At 48.2% G+C, this 12,471-nt stretch overlaps 1 protein-coding gene across 1 annotated transcript in view; it reads right to left on the bottom strand.

Moving 5' to 3' along the window:
• LOC119094261 (uncharacterized) overlaps window positions 1–11,670 on the bottom strand; it is a 29,896-nt gene extending 18,226 nt beyond the window's left edge. The window contains exons 1-5 of the mRNA XM_037217336.1: window positions 11,658–11,670; window positions 9,357–9,650; window positions 8,122–8,258; window positions 4,177–4,348; window positions 959–1,053 (exon numbers count right to left, since the gene is read on the bottom strand). Of these exons, the coding sequence (XP_037073231.1) occupies window positions 959–1,053; window positions 4,177–4,348; window positions 8,122–8,258; window positions 9,357–9,650; window positions 11,658–11,670 (711 nt within the window). The remainder of the gene's footprint in view (window positions 1–958; window positions 1,054–4,176; window positions 4,349–8,121; window positions 8,259–9,356; window positions 9,651–11,657) is intronic.
• Window positions 11,671–12,471: the final 801 nt, after the last annotated feature.

Raw genomic sequence — 12,471 nt, 5'->3', positions numbered from 1 at the left:
CAGAGTTTTTCTGTCGAGAGCAATTCATGGCGAGAAGATGTGCGTTTGGGGTGAGTGGCAGGCCTGCTCGCGGCCCTGCCCCCCCCCCCCCCCCCCCCCACACACACTTGTCTGACGTCGCAGGCCCCCCCCCCCCCCCCCACACTTGTCTCGCGCGTGCCAATGAACTGAACAAAAGACACGTGTCATTTATCCAACGTGTGCTGTGCATGAGTTTAGAGCTTTTTAGGATGTATTTCCCTGCCAAATACTTGCTTACAAAAGTGCCACCAATATTAAACACGTTTATTTACCAAAATAATCATATTTTACAAGCCGTAGAGACAAAGGCATCACGTTCAAACGCAGTGATGTCTTCAAACATCTATCGCCACAGTCGAATGCAACAACGCAGCCTTCCGCCACATTGACCCGATGCACGCGCGATGCCAGCGCCGCGGCGACCTTGACCAGTCAGAACGCGCTCTCGTCGACGCCGCGGCCAATCAGCGGCGAGAGCGTGTCCGGGGGCCGTCCGGCCTGGAGGCGCCGCCGGCGGCGCCTGCCGGCCGGCGCCGGTCCAGGGTGGACGCACCCCTGGCGAGCCGGCGCCGGCACGTGCCGCGCTGTGGCGTCGGGCAGCGTCGCCGTTGAGCCTGGCGGCCCTGCGGACCAAAGGCATGTTTGATCGGTCCAGGTATTCCTTCATCTAGCTCATCACACAGACACAACAGTGTTGCTTTGAACAAAAGTCATGCTATTGGGCAATGTGCAGCCATGTTTGTTGGGCGATGTATTATTTTTCGTTGTCTCGCGGAGGCGTGGTCTGAATGAGAAACAGGGAAATCAATCCTGTACTTCATGTAGAGCACGTCCTGAGTAGATCCCTGAATTCGCTGCAGCTGGTCCACACGCGCAGGGCGGACTCTAGGCGGCGTATTGTCAGCTGAACCCAGGGTCAGCCGGCGGCGACTCTGACCTGGTCCGGCGGCACGAGTATGTGATTGAAGCGCTTCAGCGGCATGTCACCGTGTCCTGCTGCCACTGCTGAAGCTGGGGGCACCGGCTGGGCTCCTGCGCGCGTGGGCCGGCAGCGCAGGCGGGATATTACGTGGTATGCGGGGGTACAACGCCGTAAGAGCCATCTGAAACCAGGAACGGCCATCACTGCTAATATGCGCAAAATAGACACGGGTCAATCAGAGCTGGGCACACATGACCCACGCACTTCATTATCGCCGTTTGGAGCGTGTGACGGATCCCTGTCTTTTACGCATATTCTGTGCAATGTCGTCGCTCATCCTTGTCCTCTGCTCGCAGATCCTGTCAGTGACTGTAGTGAGTCCCCTATTCCAGCGCAAAACAAAGACCATTGAGTGAAAAGAATGCTGCGAGTGCACCCTGGGCGGTTTGCGTCCAAGTGACACACAGCGCTTTTGGTTAGCCAATGCAAACAAAACATGTCATGCAATCGCACAGCGGATTGTTGTAACATTTTTTGGTAATATGGACTACACAAAACAATGAGCATGGTTTTGGGGCAAATTCCAATTAGGTGTTGGCGTGCATAAATCACGATTCGTATCATTGTCTTCGTCAATGGAAACAAGTGAGGTTCCAAACTGAGCGGTTCGTGAGACCACGTAAACCTTCAAAGAGCTATCTGAAAAACTGTCCGACTCGAGGATATCGACATGACACTCTCCAAAGTCTCCAAATGTTACAAACAGTCGTCGCAGTCCCACGCAGCTTTCCGCTACATGAAGCGCGGACTACCGGTTCGCGCGCGGCAAACGGTTGTAAGTATAAGCCTACAAACGCTTTGACACGACTGATTTTCTTGTCGTGTTGCGCTTAGAACAAGTACTTTTCGCCTCCTGAACAGCAACATTCACATTTTGTTGCACAAATCCTCGAAAATTGTACTTATAATTGCAAGCAGTGCCTACCTGACTTAGTTGGTAGGCACCGACTACGAGCTGTTTGATCGGCCGGTTTTTTTTTCTGCAGCAGTAAGAATGTGACCACGATTGTGCAGCCCCCGTCAGATTGAGACAGGATTCGAGTCATTTTCATAACCGTGAAAAACCAGCCGGAACTCCCGGGCCAGAAACAGGCCGAAATGTTGTCAACAAGGGATGGCAGCGACATGAAATGAGCTTTGGTACCAACGACACCAACAATCGCAATAATGAAGGAGAAAAGAAACGAGCGTGTGCATAAACTGTGGGCCAACGTGTGCGAATGTTCATGCACTCTCGCATCAATCATGGGACCGTCCGTCTTGGGGCGTTTTTAAGGATTGGAGCTTTCATGCACCAAACAAAACAGACTGCCCGGTTTTGGGCGGATGGACTGGCTACAACTTGCGAACGGATCTCAAAGCAACTAATCGCTAGGTGTGCCAGAAAGCGACCGAAAAACGGATAATGCCATCCTTCCGAAGCCAATCTCGAGCTTCCAATCCGAGTAGGATTGGACCATGGCAATAGCACATGCGTGTAGCTCGGTCGATTTTGACCAACATCTCCTCAAACTATTTGGGTTTTTCGCATTAGGTTAACTACACAAAACCATAAAACATCACAATTTCGCTAATACCATCTTTTCAAATTACCAGACCTTAAAAAACCAATAGCGGCTGTATCTTAGGCTACCCAGTGCGATTTTATGCGCGACTGTTCTATCGAGCGACCTCCGCCTGGTAATTTAAAATGAGAAGCAGAGTTTAGAAACATTTACCAAACCAAATTTGCGTCGGTTGTCGACAATGCCCGGCTCATATCGCTTACCTTTAGGCTCTACATGTATGGTACCAACTGATCCCCACATCCGTTATCATCTCATCCGTCCAGTTTCCCTTCGCGTGTCTTATTGATATCACAGGTTTCTTTGGATGTCGTTTCTGATTGCGGTCTCAACATGCACTTATGCTTGGCTGCCAATCGTAAACAGCATATTGGTAGCAATTATTACAATAATGGGAGATTGTTGGCATGTTTGATCTCATTGCCTTGCCTTTGTGACGTTTCCTTGCTCTTCAACAACTTGCGTCAATATGCTGCACTGCGGATTAACATCCCCCATGAAGGATGCTTCTACTCTGAGATACATACATGACATACATACGAGCAGGCCACCCTTTTCGCCCCTTATGACCTACATCGCAGCTTCCCGGTGTAAAAGAAATCACCTACTTTCTGAGACACTTCAGCACCCTTATCTCCTCTCTGCGATCCCCTGAAGCCCTCACCGCCGTCCTCGGGCACCACGTCCGGCCCTTCTCTTCGTCATCCTGATCATCGGCGGTGGGCTTGGCCGGGGACGGGACGGTGGGCACCCGTGCACCGCTGGGCCCGCCGCTGGCCACGCCGGCACAGGTAGTGGGTGAGCAGCACGGCCAGCAGCAGCAGCACCAGCGAGCCGACCACGCCCACCAGGATGGCCAGCAGCGGCGAGTGTTCGGCCGGCTCCGGCAGCATCTCGGCGATCGTTGATGTCTGGCAAGCAAGGCGAAGTCGCGTTCGTCACCGGGTCCCGGATCGGACGTAAAGGATGCGACAACTTTCATCAACGTCAATGAATGCAGTGCACAGAAAAAGGCACTCACTTCATTCAATATATTTGCGTACGCCTTGCGTCTTATATTTCATGATATTTACGTAGTTCCATGCGCGGGAACATCACTCAGCCTATCACTGAGATATCTCCAAACCTAAAGCCAGCTGAGCACTGGTCTCTCACACAAAAAAGCCCAGGTAATTTATCATGCCAAATTCAAACATGTCACAGTTCCAAAACTGAAATCTATAAGACTCACACAGAAGCCACGCGTACGAAAAAGGAGAAAAGTCATCGAGTCCCATAACCGAGATAATAGCTTATATCCTCACTTCCGAGTACAACGGGCTTATCATGTCGAGGCCACCAGTACGGACTAACATTTGCACAGGGACAGGATTCGGTCTCTGGGTCCTCTGCAGTTATTTTAATGTGTGTGAAACCCGCGTCCCCCCCCAAGGCGGGTGTTTCGAGACGCTTGTTCAAATACCAAATAGATTATCATGACCGGGCAGTATCGGCCCGGATGTAACAGCCATCTTTTCGCCGCCGCTAACCTTTTCTCTCCGTGCTTTTGTTCGGAGCTGGTGACAGTAACGGCTGGGAGGACACCAGCCGCCTGTCTATACCACCGACCTTGTTTGTTTTCCTGCTGTTTCTCGGGGCCAGTGACGGTGTCGGCCGGTAGGATGACAGCAGCGCTCCTGCCCTTGGCGTTCAGCGCCACGGCGTGGATCCTGTACCGCTGGCCAGGGATCAGGCCCTGCACGTGCCACTGCGGCTTCATCGAAGTATTGTTGTACACCACCTGAAAGTGAAGGCAAGGTGATGAGGTCAAACACATGACTGGAAATCGCCATTTTTTGTATAAATGCGTTCTTAATGGTTTACCGCTCAACACTCCGTCACGGTCGCGCGGGGGCCTGGGCTGACTGTTGGCCAGGTGGGAAGGCGACTTGGTCTCATCCGCTTGGCAGGGCATCCAGCGGTTCTTAGCAGTGGCGAGGGCAGCACAAAGGAGCCGTGAGAGAATGCTAGAATTGTGTTAAATTCATCACCCCTTGATTCAAATAAATTGTGACTCAACACTTTGGGAACCGAATCATGGGTCGAATGTAAGGAACCCCCAAAAGGGGTTTATGCTATTTCTTGATCCACAGAGCTGTCTTTTGTTCTGGTTCTGAGCCTGATTCCCGAAAATGAGGGACTGAAACCATGACCAAATCGCCGTGATTCGAATCAGTGTCAAAATAAAATACACCGCGCGAAATTAAACCAAAAACAACATTTATAACTGTTGCAAGCAAATGTGATTACTTCTTTTTACTAGCAGTCGTTTCAACTGCCATTTGCAGGTTTTGCCTACAAAGCTGGCCACCAACATCCAATGGAAACACATATCAATAATAACTTGGAATGCTACTTTGCCAATACACAAGCGTTGGCTCAGTTTAGGTCACAGACATCATTGGGAAAGCACGTTAAAGGGAATGTTCCACATCTTAAGAAATTGAGACAAGCATCAGATGTGACGCAATGAGCTTACCTGTAACTGTTGGCGCACTTTCAACTAAAAAACTGCTTTAGACAACACGATTTTACAATTTAGTAGCTAGGTTTTTCAGAGCATCATCGTTTAATGGCGTCATGGAACGTTTGTATGACGCCAGAGTGACTGTCAACTGGCCGTGCGCTCTGGTCTCCGAGCGGGCGGACGGACAGACTCAATTGCAGTGCTTCAACTTTTTGAGAGGTGTCCTAATGATCAGTGTGGTGTTTGCAGGATCCCAACATCGTTATGTGCGCGAGTTCTGGGTCTTTCTCGTGATGTCCTTGCATTTTTGGTTGTGGTTTTATTTCAGATTGTTACCTTGCATTCACTTACCTCGTTATGGCGCTTTTATTAATACATCTGGCAAACGGGTTGATTGTCCTTCGCTCGGGGGTGGGGGCACTGAGACATCAAAACTAGGAGAGCTAAAATACCGAATTAACAGGGTTGGTCTGTACTTGAACTCACTTTACAAAACAATGGAGGTAAGTAGGCCATAACCCTCTGGTAAAAAAACATCAAACGAGTTCAAACTCAAGCTTGGTGTTCAAAGAGCCTTTAGACTTCCTCATTCAACCGCCTTGGACCTAAACATTTGTTCTAAGCACAAGGTCACGAATGTTCATTTTAGGTCAATGACCTTGCTTGACCTTAAGAAGATCATGGTGACCAAAAACCCAAAAAGTCTTTCTATCCTTTATTTTGAAAAAAAGGTTTGAAAATCAACCAGGCGGTGCGTTTCTGAATACAAAGCGGGGTCTGGGTCTTTTTGGAGTCAGTGGCTTACTAGGGCCTTTAAGAAGTCCATGAAATATGTCTGTTATGGTCGCTGTTATCAACCAATTCAAATTGAGCATAAAAGCAAGTTTTATGGCAAAAGTGGCTCGGTTTTGACCACGGTCCAATCTTCATCTCTGACCTTAGGTCAATGGAATTTGTTGTAACGCTAAATTCAACTGGTTTGTGGCCTTAAAAGCTCCCTCAGAAATGTATGGCTTTGCTTAACACTATATTGCGGCATCACATTGCACGGTTCCCTGGAATTGCCCTTGCTCATAGCCATGGGCTGACTTTGACTTGCCATATGTCAGAGACACTATGAGGGACATAAACTCTTTATACCGAATGATTCGCTATGTAATTACTTACAGCTATGCAAAAATTGGCTCGGCTACTCCACGCCGATGGAAAACCATGTTGTGAAACCTTCGGGGAAGGGGGAGGGCAAATTGTCCCTCGAACCGGGCGCGTGTTAAGCTACTCGATTTCCCGTCTTATTTCCCCCATAACTCGTGCCACTGCCCAAATAGCAGCACAGTATTGGATTTTTGTTGGAAAGTTGCACTGAACACATTGCATTTGTTGAACGACTGAAGTCCGTTGATGCCACAAATCGTGCTGACGCACGCCAGACACGAATAACTCAATGATAAGGTAATATTTGTCTTTGCCTTGAGCACCACGTGGCGAATGACGTAGCAATCCCGTGACATTCTTATAACTTCACGCATGCCAGGGTGACTTTGAAAAAGCCTGCTCGAAAAAGTCAGTGTAAGTCAGTGGACGTCAAGCTCAGAAGCCAGCGGGCTTTAAGTCTTAAAACGTCAGGGCTGTGGACCGCTCTGTATGATATTCAAAGCAGTTCAGTTCAAAACTCCATAAACTGTGGCACACTGAATTTCAAAGACAATTTGATAAATTTGTATTGCACTCTGCCCAGTGGATGCTGCTTCAATCATTCATTCATTTCATCATTCATTGCTAGCCACTGCCCCTCCCTGAGCTGTGAGTCCGCAGCTGTACTTTCCCTGGCAATGTTTGTGATCTTGTTGGAATCATGGGCAATTGGTGTGGCAGACATTGGGACCAGCAGAGTGCTGGCGAGCGTAGCCTGGCTCTGGATGGTGCTGCATGGGTTCTGGAATACTTAGGCTGCTTCACTGTTGTGCTTTTGGTCATAGCCATTTTCCACATGGACTCGAATGTTATGTTAACTCGAAAATGCTGCAGACTACAATTATAGAAGCGTCGTCACGAACGAGCTTGAATTTTTCGTTTAATTCGGCTCAGAAATAATTAAGAGAGTAACATTGATTCACTGGATATTCTGAACGAAGTTTGTTGAATGTTTCAGTTCGGAGCTTGCTTTAACGTAATTTAATGGGAGCTATTAGTCTAATCTACATAACAATCGAGTGAGTTATAAATAGGATGAGATGGGTCTGGCTGAGCTAGAGACACGACATTCACCGAAAGCTTTGCTGACGGTATTGTGTGAGTTTGTTAACCAATTCCCTATTTATGCACCAGTACATTCATCACACCACTGCATGCGGTTTGCCCTTTATACACAGGTACCTGAGTCTCTGTATGGATAGTTACGCCATACAATTCAACATTCGACATTATTTCACCGTTAGAATACTTGGACACGCATAGCAGTATGAAATGATCCGATTTTTGATTTTTACGCATCGTGCTTGTGAATAAACAAATACAAGCGTCACCTGCGCTCAAAACGACGTAGCATTCTAGCAACTTCAGCAGATAGTAGGTATGTCATCATAGTGAAATCATAGAGCGAGTGTCATGACCAATGAAGAAGATGGTGATCCATGACGTCGATTGTCTAAGAAGCTTAGGTATTTAGATTTTTTAACGTCACATCACGATGACAACAACCTATCTGAAGAAAGCAGGCAGAGTCTAGCGTGCTGTCGGCTGCTGAATCACCGTCAACAGTGATTGGAAACGCATTGCAGGAATATCGCAAAGGCATTTGTACAGTAAAGCGAGATGCGACACCGTTGTACCAAAAGTGCCAATGCAAGTCACGTCGTTCCTGCATGCTTTTCCCTGAGCAAATCAAAATCAAAGGAGATAACAAACACAAGTTAACCGCCAGTAAACGTAGACACAATCCACTTATACCAAGAAAGTATTCGCCCGAGACGCACAACTTGGTTAAAGCAGTCGAACAATCGAGCGAGAGGAACATTGCTCAGATGTTCCATTCGGAGCCGACTTACATGGTCGTCCTCGACGGCAAACACGTTGAGCATGAATGACTGAATCAGACCTCCATCGAAAGCCTCCATACAATGGACCGACATATCCATCGCAGTCCGGTTATGTATGGAGCAGTTGTACAGTGGGTCCGGGGGGCCTGTGGACCACAAACATGTCGTGAGATGGCGAACGCTTGGGGAACTCTATCGTCCAAGTTCCAAGCACGACTTGAGTCACTAGGCGTTTTTCGTTGTACAGTTCAAATCGTCAAGCGCTTGCGTCGAGAATGAACGCCACGCGATTGGGTACGCGGGATGTACAGTGCATGCTTCTGTTTTATGTGGATACACCATAACTACCAAACACAAAAAACTACTGAATAATCTCAGCACCCATGGTATAGACATCATGCGTTACTGTATATGAACAAGAGGGCCCTGCGCGGAAGACATCTAAAAGTTTCAGCGGAATCCGATGTGCCAGTCTTGAGTCAGGCTTACTCGTGAATCTACCAATGCACGATTCGTAAACCCATCCAGCCGAACTGGTCGAGGCAAAATCGATTTATTCAACGCCATTCATCGATTCGTTGCGTTTCAGCGCAACTTAGCAAAAATGCGTACAACATACGTTGTATACAAATACAGCATATAGAAAAAAGGGAATTTTGCACCTCTCCGGTTAACCACTAGAGGTTAATCTGACGTTTAAGCTTTCAACCCACTCCAGTCTTTTCGGCCTGGTAACTTTTTTAAGTGAATTTGCTGTTATGACGAACGAGCTAGGCAAAGCGGGAGCCAACGCCACAAATTGTGTCAATTTCTCAAAGTGCGAGTGATAGGCGCATACTGTATCGCATGACATAACACGCGCACCTCGTCCACAATGTCAGGACCTTATACATATTGTGCACTTAATTCCGCATTATCTGACTTGCAAGTACTCGGACCACCTCCTATGGATGACCTCGTCGTTAAGCCCCAGTGACATTTAAAAGTCCACATGACTTTCTTGCCCACTGAACACATAAACCGTAATTTTTGCTTCTCACGTCTCGCTTTTCTGCTACCCATGCCAATGGTCATCTTACAATTCGTGCCAAACCTTCAAAGCGTACTTAGAGAACAATGCAGTTGAACAAAGCGAATAACAGAACAATAGCGTAGAACTCAAAACAATAGTGTTGTCCAACTAATATGCATATTTACACCTAACTAGAGTCAGTGCGTGCGCATTCACAGAGAAGCTTTCTCACCGGCAGCTATGACGTGGAAGACGCAGGGCCGGGCCATCCTGCCGATGTCGTTGGTGGCCCAGCAGAAGATGGTGCCGTAGTCCATCTCAGTCTTCGGCTGGTAGGTGAGCATGCTGCGCGTCTCGCTGCTGTTGACCAGCCTGCTGTCCAGCTCCGTCATCTCGGACGTGTTGTTGAAAGTCCACAGGAAGTGCAGGCGCGATGGATTGGAGTCCACGTCGCACAGGATGTTCACCTGCTCCTTCTTGGAGACGCCGTAAATGTGAGGCAGCTCGGGACGGCAGACTGGGGCGACTGCGCGCAACACAGAACGCATCGTCAAGGGTGTGCTCTGCGCTGAAACTGCAGGAAGTTCAGAGTCAACGTGGCTGTATCTGTGAAATGTGGCAAACGCTCTTACTTCTCGAAATGCCGAGCAACGGGTTAGTTTAGACGGTCCTGACCGTAGACGGTAGTGGGGCCCTGACGGACCCCCACTCAAACGCACCATGACACAGAACAGAGATTATTAGAGCAAGGTAGCGTCTTTAGGCGTGTTTTGCATTCCGAACGACTAGAAAATGTATATTTTTATTTGAGGTAAAAGTCACGGTCATTTCGTATTACCTGTCATCAAGTTAATTGCAGGTCATTTGTCATCTAATTCCCACAAGGCAGCCCACAAGTTGCCTCTTTCGTTTCATTTTGTGCGAAACTCGGAGAAAGAGCAGACAATCGAGGACGAAGGAAGTCGGCCCCGATTTCCCAGTTGGTTCAAGTGCCCGAGCGCTTACATGGATAACAAAAGTGCCCAGACTGTCGTTCTCGTCTGGCGTGTATGCGTGTGATCTGGTGGGCGTACTATACACCAGATGACGGCGATAGGCCGAACAATTATTTCTCCCATGTTATTCATGCCTCATGTCAATCACTCCGGGAAGCTGGCAATGCTGTCGATAAGTGATGGTTGGCTGCTTGTCGATTCCTGTCAGATTTCGAGATGGGTTAGCGTTTAAATCGCGTGGGGATTTTTTCAGTATATATTTGCACAGATCGTGTCGTCACTTTCACCTCTTTACCAGGTTGTATTGCCCAGATCTAGTTGAGCAGCCGCATATGTGACATCATTCCTTACAAATGTCCCAAACAGGCAGATTCATGGTTAGCAATCCAATGTATGTGACCATCGGCATATATCCAATGTTATGGCTGCCATCAAGATGGGAAATACCCAGCGGTTATCAGCGGCAGCCATCTCCATCGTACGGGGTATCAAAGCTTCCTGCGGAAGTGCTTCGTCTTTGAAGCTGGACGGTCTCAAGCGTGTGCCATGTACGGCGCAGCAGAAGCGGAATAGGGGGGGGGGGGGGGATATGCCTCCTTGGACCTTCACTAGGTTCTGGAATCCCTTTGAGACGCCAAAAACATCATAGTAAAGGGAAACTAAAAGCCCTCATTTCGAAACCATCTAAACTTTCTGTTTACGAGGCACCATATTCCAGAGGCACCACGAATGACCCGAAATATTGCTTTGCACCATACCTCTAGGGGCACCACAATGCTCTACCGTTACCTGTGGCAAAATCTTGGATCGGCCCATTCGGAGAAGGAGCACCAACACTTTCCTTCTGAGGCGTCATAATCTGTATTTTCACGTGGGACCCAATTCCAGATGGCGCAACAAAGTTGCCCGATGCCTTTATTTTCAATGGGCACGAAACTTCAGGAGCACTGAAAATTCCAAACCTTCCGCCCTGACGAAATCTCAGATCAACGCTTCAGCGAGAGATGCCGAAGGCATTTTTTTCTGGACATCACGACATCCATTTTTAACAGGCGTCATATCAAATTTTGCCGAGATGTAGACAATAAAATAGAGCGTCTTTTCATGAGTTACTATATTAATTTAATGTATTCAGTGGCATCCAGGATTTGTATGTACCTTGCAAGGTAGCTGACCTATGGCAAGTCAAAGTCAGGCCATGGCTTAAGCGAATGCAATTTCTAGGGAATCGTTCACTTTGGTGCCAGAATGGAGTGTAAGACAAAGCCATTCATCTCTGATATAGCTTGCCAGGCAACACAACAATTGAATAAACAAATTCCATTGACCCTAGGGTGAGGTAGGAAGGACAGACCAAAGTCAAAACCAATCTATTTTTTACTCGAGAGCTTGCCGCATGCAGTAGTTTCTGGTGCTCATTTTGAATTGTTTAAAGACAGGGTCTGCATCATATGTCTTCCATGGATTATTTTCCAATGGTCAGCATAGGTCACTGACATAAATTGACCCGGGTCAACATTTTGCCTTAAGGAACATACCGCCCAGCGTCATCCTTGATGCTTCTTCAAACGTAAAAATCAAAGCAGCTTTGTATAATTTTGCTCAGCATGACCTAAAGATGAACATCACGTTCTAAAGGTCAAACAAGGTCGCTAACATTAGATGAGCAACTGTGACCTGTTGCTTAGGAGAGGTATCTAGGTTCACAACAGTATAAGTATGTATAAGCAAACACCACCGCCTCTCGGCAAATTGAAGCATTACATTTCAGTAAGCCCTTCCGCTATAGTGCCAATGCTGACACGGCCAATCTAGAAGCGGTTCTGACGTCATACAGACGTCACATGACGTGATTGTGCAACGCAACGTCAAACTCAGGGTCGTGGTTCCAGGACTCGAAAGCTCACTCTGACCCAACCTTAAAAGACATACGCTGGGACTCATGCGACGTAAAGCTCATTCGACGCGGACTCGCGATCAGATACCGCAAACCATCTATGATGGATTGGAAATTACACTCAATACACTAGGAACTCGGGTTCGGCAGCAGGTTTCTGTGCTCAAAAGCCCGCGTGGAAGAGACCGGCAGTGCTGACGGACGGGTGGTGGAGACCTGTGCCAACAAGACCAGTGCTGCGATCTGGTTGCTTGCCGGCAGTGTAATGCCAAACTCCGGCGAAGATGCGAGCCCAGTGCTCGGCAGATGGCCCGTGACTCAGATTGGGCTAATGGTGCAGCGTTTTTTCAGGAAGGGGGCGGGGGGTGATTCAGGTACAGTGCTTCCGAGGACGATCCGGACCTACATCTGGGCAACGGAGTGGTGACGGGCCAGTGACTCGGGCCCGTGCTCGG

Source organism: Pollicipes pollicipes, unplaced genomic scaffold (genome assembly GCF_011947565.3).
Source record: "Pollicipes pollicipes isolate AB1234 unplaced genomic scaffold, Ppol_2.1 Scaffold_4002;HRSCAF=4701_pilon_pilon_pilon, whole genome shotgun sequence".
NCBI lineage: Eukaryota > Metazoa > Arthropoda > Thecostraca > Pollicipedomorpha > Pollicipedidae > Pollicipes > Pollicipes pollicipes.
Note: the sequence above shows the minus strand (reverse complement) of the source record. Positions and strands in the feature narration are given on the sequence as shown.